The 6,138-nt window shown below is 36.1% G+C and overlaps 1 protein-coding gene across 3 annotated transcripts in view; it reads left to right on the plus strand.

Moving 5' to 3' along the window:
- Nucleotides 1-3,049: 3,049 nt before the first annotated feature.
- LOC137638396 (uncharacterized) overlaps nucleotides 3,050-6,138 on the plus strand; it is a 5,324-nt gene continuing 2,235 nt past the window's right edge. For 2 of the 3 annotated variants that reach the window (XM_068370435.1, XM_068370434.1), the window contains exons 1-2: nucleotides 3,050-5,044; nucleotides 5,789-6,039. In XM_068370435.1, the coding sequence (XP_068226536.1) occupies nucleotides 3,445-5,044; nucleotides 5,789-6,039 (1,851 nt within the window). In that variant the 5' untranslated portion in view covers nucleotides 3,050-3,444. The remainder of the gene's footprint in view (nucleotides 5,045-5,788; nucleotides 6,040-6,138) is intronic. The other variant, XM_068370433.1, reaches the window with a different exon arrangement.

Raw genomic sequence — 6,138 nt, forward strand, 5'->3', positions numbered from 1 at the left:
TGTTGAGTCATCAGCAGCCAGTGCCTGGCCCTCCCTAGTCCTAGCTTGGGTGGAGAAGAGCCTTGGGCGCTGATCATATGTATATATGGTCAATCTCCAGGGCATTGTCCTGATTGCTAGGTCAATGTCACTGTCCCTTGCCTCTGCCGTTCATGAGTGACCTTTAAACCTTTAAGGAGAATGTCTTGGGATGGCTAATGACGTTGCTAGCAGTCTCCATATTTCCCACAGTACCCACAGGTACTTTGTGGGAAATAATCCTAAAAATCCACTACTCATTAACTGCTTATGCCCCTCTACTTCTTAGCTTTGGAACTCTCTTCCTTCTTTGGTTTTCTAAGTCGCTTATAACCTTTCATCTCTCGAGAAGTGTCTTAGCTTTCTCCTGTGCTAAGATTTAATTTTGAATTTTGGTTTTCAAGGGCCCATTTTTTGGATTACTCCTTGTAGGAATAAGTTAGGAAAAAAGCAAAAATATTGATAAATATGTAAATTAATTGGAAGATAAAAAAGAAAATTAATATTGATTAATTTGTAAAATAAAGTCTCATGTCATTTAAAAAAATGATTAACCAGATGACTTTAAAGGTTAAAGGTGTCGAGTTTCGAATCCAATTTCGTAAGAATGTCTGTTGGCTAGTCTACCCTCCTCCCTAGATGCCAAACCACAGCAGTAACCTCCCTAGCAAACAGCTTACACTCAAGGGTCGAGGTGGGGCTTGAACAGCTGTTCATGCGAAGGCAAGACTTGGTGCGGTACAAATAAGTGAATCTAAAATATTTATTTATTTTATTATGTAAACTTTATTTATTTTTCATATTCACATGAAAAATAAATAGATAAAAAAAGTCAAACAACTGAATGATGTGTTGCCAGTGGTATATTAGAAATTCTAGTACGAATATTTCTAATTATTAAAAGAATTATCACAATTATTATTATAATTAAAGCTATTTGAGCTATGAGAATAAAAACCAATAGATGTTGGGTTGGAAGAGTCCATAGTTCCACACTAAGGCTCGTATCATCTCCTGGAACATCTTTAGGCAAGGGCCCGTGCTGAGGCAAGGTTAGCTTATTCTGAAGCCAACCAACCAATTGGTCCTTATGACGATGCTTTTTATTGTTGTTGTTGTTGTTGTTGTTGGGGTTGTTGTTGGCATTGTTTTTGCTGGGGCTGTTGTTGTTGCTGTTTTTGTTGGGTTGTTGTTGCTGCTGTTGTTTTTGTTGGTTTCTTGTTGTTTTTGTTGTTGTTGGGGTTGTTGTTGTTGTTTTTTATAGTTATTGTATTTTTTGTAGTTGTTGTAGTTTTTGTTGGGGTTGTTGTTGTTGTTTTTTGGGGGTTGTTGTTTTAGTTGGGTATGGGGTTGTTGCTGTTTTTGGGTTGTTGTTGTTGTTGTTGTTTTTGCTGGGGTTGTTGTTGTTGTTGTTTTTGTTGGGTTGTTGTTGTTGCTGTTGTTTTTGTTAGGTTCTTGTTGTTTTTGTTGTTGTTGGGGTTGTTGTTGTTTTATGTAGTTGTTTTTGTTTTTTGTAGTTGTTGTTGTTGTTGTTGTTGTTTTGGGGTTATTGTTGTTGTTTTTGTTGTGCGACATATAAAGCAGCTTCTCTTGTACCCCCATGAAAATCAACCCAATAATTCTAGAAGAAAATAAAGTTACTTGGCCACAATTTCCCAATATTTGAATATCATTAGATTTCTTTAATTTTTAAAGTAGTTTTACGATAAAATATGAAATAGGAGAAAAAAGCAAGTGAATCTCATAATCCTTTAACGCGGAGACAAATGGGGGCGAGCGGCGAATTCTCCGCCACGTTCAGCAAAGAATTCACACCGGACTATAGGGACTTCATGGAAAAAGAATAAAAATATGAATGTTCACTTTTGCCTATGTTTATTTAATACACCACTTCCTTGATATTTTTATTTTTTTTCGCCCGCTTTATCCATTTATTTATATATTTGAAGTAGGAGATGATAAATGATCGAGATGACGGGCAAAATCTTATCAAGGCTCACTGCATCAATTAGTATAGATGATATATATATATACATATATATATATATATATATATATATATATATATATATATATATATATATATATATATATATATATATATATATATATATATATATATGTATATATATACATATATATATATGTATATATATGTATATATATGTATATATATATATATTATAATAACCCTCCTATCATTATTTAGCATTTCTAATTACACCCATTGTGTATAATTTTAGCGCCATCTATTGATTGCTGATCGTAGCGGACAGCATGAATGAAATTACCTTTTGTTATTTTTACGTATGTAATCCTTGGAAATGTTTACTTCCAAGCTCTTTCAAGTTAATACTTTTGAGTTCGTTATCCGGTGGCTAATTCTTCACTTGTTTATAGTGTTTATTAAGCGGTTATTTGTTATTATTTTGTTATATATTTATACGTGATTTAAAATAAGTAAAGTCTTTGTTTAATTTTAACTTTAATTTGATCATTCTCCTAATATATCTACTATACCTACATGAAGTGTTGCCCTCATTACTGAGAATTTATGAATGAATAGTCAAGTGGAAAGCTGAAGTTGTGACAAATTGGGGGCCTGTCCGGGATGTACTTACGTATGTGTTACGCTTACGCTCGATCTTGACGGATTGTGAAATTCATTTTGTTGTTTCTCTAAATTGATGGACAACGTGAGTGTAGTGTATTAGTGATATTTTGCTAGTTTATAACTGACCACCACCGGATAGTGTTCTCCAGCGCGCTCACACTTTCACCTAGAGAATGTCGTGTTGTTACACGTCATCTTAAGCATACATCGAGATTTTGGAGGACGTGCAGGCAGGGTAATGGCATCCTAGAATTCGTCATTCTTTTAAACCTCGACTCTGTTGACTACCATCGCTTAGCGATATCTTCATAGTCGCCCCAACTTCTCGAGGTGCTTCGAGGCATTCAAAACCTCATCATAAGGAATTGAAAGATTCCTTCCTTAGGAACTTCTGCTCCTCTTACTCAGGGTACGACCTTCGCTCTTTTTAAAGGATTTCGGCTTCATATTGTTACGACCACGTGGTCAAGAACTTCGTTCCACCTCGATGGATATTTAAAGGTTTATTCCTTGTTCAGGTAACTGTTGGTACTTCCAATTATTTACTTCATTAAGAATATTTTATTCAAGATTATTAGTGGTTGTGCATTATTGGTGAACCAAGTTTTCTGATTGGCATGGATTATTAAAGCCTTGTTCATTTAAGTGAATTTCTGTACATTGTAGGACTTAAGGATTAAGGAAATTCCTCTGGTTTGTGGGTGCCTTCGCACCATAAATCCATGAATGCCCTGACGTTTTTAAGTCTTAAAGCTTGTGTATAGTAGTAATATAATTTCCAGTGATTTTTTCCATTTTATCAGTATTGAGAGATGCCTTTTGATCTTGAGAAATTTTTAGGTGCACCCAGGGAGCACCTAAATACACTACACGAAGCTAAAAAGGACCAGCTTCGCCAAATAGCTGTAAGGGCAAGAATATCTGTAGGTCATGCTGTGGTGAAAGCTGAACTATTGGGAAAGATATTAGATTTCCTGATAAATAGTGGTAACATAACTGAAGAAGAGGCTCTTCCCTTAAGGCCTTTAACACTTGAGCGAGGTGCTGCTCGTTCTGTTACTATAACTGAAGACCCAGAGATAGTGAAATTGAAACTCCAACTTGAACTGCAGCAGTTAACACTAGAAGCTGAACAAAAAAGGCTTGAAGCTGCAAATGCCGCAGTAGAAACTGAGCAAAGAAGACTTGAAATAGAACGTAAAGAAAAAGTTCTGTTGGAAAAGGAACTATCAGCCATAAGAATAGAAGAAAGGTTGGCAGAAAAACAGCTACCCGATGCTTTTGACCTTAGTAAAGCACGCAAACTCCTGCCTGTCTTCGATGAAAAAGATCCTGATGTTTTTTTCATTACTTTTGAAAACACTGCAACGTCTCTCAACTGGCCTAGAGACCAATATGTTCTCTTAATCAGAAACTCCTTCAAAGGAAAAGCTGCATATGTGGCAGCACAACTTGTCCAAGAAAGGGATTATGAAGTCTTTAAAACTGCCATATTAGATGCTTATAGTGTTACAGCAGAAGGGTATAGACAAGTCTTCAGACAAACTTTGAAGAACCAAGCTCAAACCTATCTAGAGTTTTTCACATTGAAGTTGAAGCAGTTTAATAAATGGATAGATAAGGAACAAATAACTACTTTAGAACAATTAAATAATTTAATAGTTTTAGAAGAATTCCTGAGGCGTATTCCAGCTAATGTGGCAATGTTTATTAGAGAAAAGCAAGAAAAAAATGGCAAAAGGGCTGCCCTATTAGCTGATGATTACCATCTCATTCATAAACTTAAACCACATTCGTCCTCACCTTCATCTTCCCCCCAGGTTTGTACTTTTTGTAAGAAAGAAGGTCATCATATTAAAGACTGTCCTAGTCCCAAATGCAAAGCATCTCATGGTAAGGCTTCTCCTAATGCTTTTTCACAAGGACCCAAATCAGGGAATACTACAAATAAAACTACTCTTCACTGTGCTCAACCTCTATCAGACTTTACAGCATTTACATATCCTGGTAAAGTAAATGATATTCCCGTGCAAATTTTGAGAGATTCAGGGTCATCTCAAACTATCATTAGCTCAAAGTTAAAAGATTTAGCTAAACCAACAGATCAGTATGTAACTGTGTCAGATTTGACTTGTCAAAAGGTTTTACCTATTGTACAGATTTCTCTTGATTGTCCTTATTTTAAAGGTTCAACTAATGTCGCCTTGTTGGATTCTGACCTGCCTTGCAAGAACATAGACATGATACTTGGTAATGACTTGGCTCAAACTAACGGTACTCCTAGTCTTATCATTACGCAGCCTGAAGTAGTGATCGAAAAAGCTTGCAAAGAGTTTTCTCCGGTGGTAGAGCTTCCCTGCCAAGTAGTCACCAGGTCTACAACCTCAACTTCTAGAGACACTGAACACACAGGTAAGGTGGATCAAAGTACCTTAGGTGAAAAAGTCCTTGCTGATCTTGTTGATATTCCCTCAGATGAATTTGTAGAGTATCAGAGGTCTGATGATAGTTTGAAAGAATACTTTGATAAAGTAAAAGATGACGTTGATGAAAGTAAGTTACCATATTTTTATCTTGATAATATCCTTATGAGACGTTATAGACCTTTGAAGATTGCAGGACAAAATTCCTGGCATGATAGTTACCAGCTTGTAGTTCCTTCTAATCTTCGTGCAGCCTTATTGGATCTTGCTCATTCAGCAGAGTCTCATCTAGGCATTTCCAAAACCTATAAGCGTTTGCTGGACGATTACTACTGGCCTGGTATAAAAGCTGATGTAAAGCACCACATAGAATCTTGCCATCCCTGCCAGGTAACTGGTAAACCAAATCAGAAAATACCTCCAGCACCATTAGTTCCTATTACAGTACCTAATTCTCCTTTTGAAAAGGTAATTGTAGATTGTGTTGGTCTACTTCCTAAAACTAAAAAACAAAATGAGTACATTTTAACCTTGTTGTGTCTAACTACTAGATTTCCTTTAGCCGTACCTATAAAAAACATATCTGCTAGAACAATTATTGTTAATCTTCTTAAAATATTCACCATTTTCGGTTTTCCAAAAGAGCTTCAGTGTGATCAGGGGACAAACTTCACTAGTGATTTGTTTAAGCAAACTTTAAAGCAATTAAACATCTCCCATATTTTTGCTTCAGCTTATCACCCTCAGACTAATGGAGCCCTCGAACGAGTACACCAGACCATTAAAAACCTCCTGCGCAAGTACATTTGTGAAACTGGACGAGACTGGGATGAAGACCTGGATCTGCTTATGTATGTACTTAGGAGTACACCTAATGAATCGACTGGAATTTCTCCCTTCGAGATGATGTTCGGCCGCAGACCTAGGACAAACCTTAGTATGGTAAAAGAAAACATCCTAAGAGGTACTTACAAAGACCAGCAAGTAAGTATTCTGCAATACCTTCAAAGTCTTAAGGTTAAATTTGACCATGTTTATGAATTTGCCAATCTGAATTTAACTAACAGTCAGATTCGAATGAAA

This window comes from Palaemon carinicauda, chromosome 3 (genome assembly GCF_036898095.1).
Source record: "Palaemon carinicauda isolate YSFRI2023 chromosome 3, ASM3689809v2, whole genome shotgun sequence".
Classification (NCBI taxonomy): domain Eukaryota; kingdom Metazoa; phylum Arthropoda; class Malacostraca; order Decapoda; family Palaemonidae; genus Palaemon; species Palaemon carinicauda.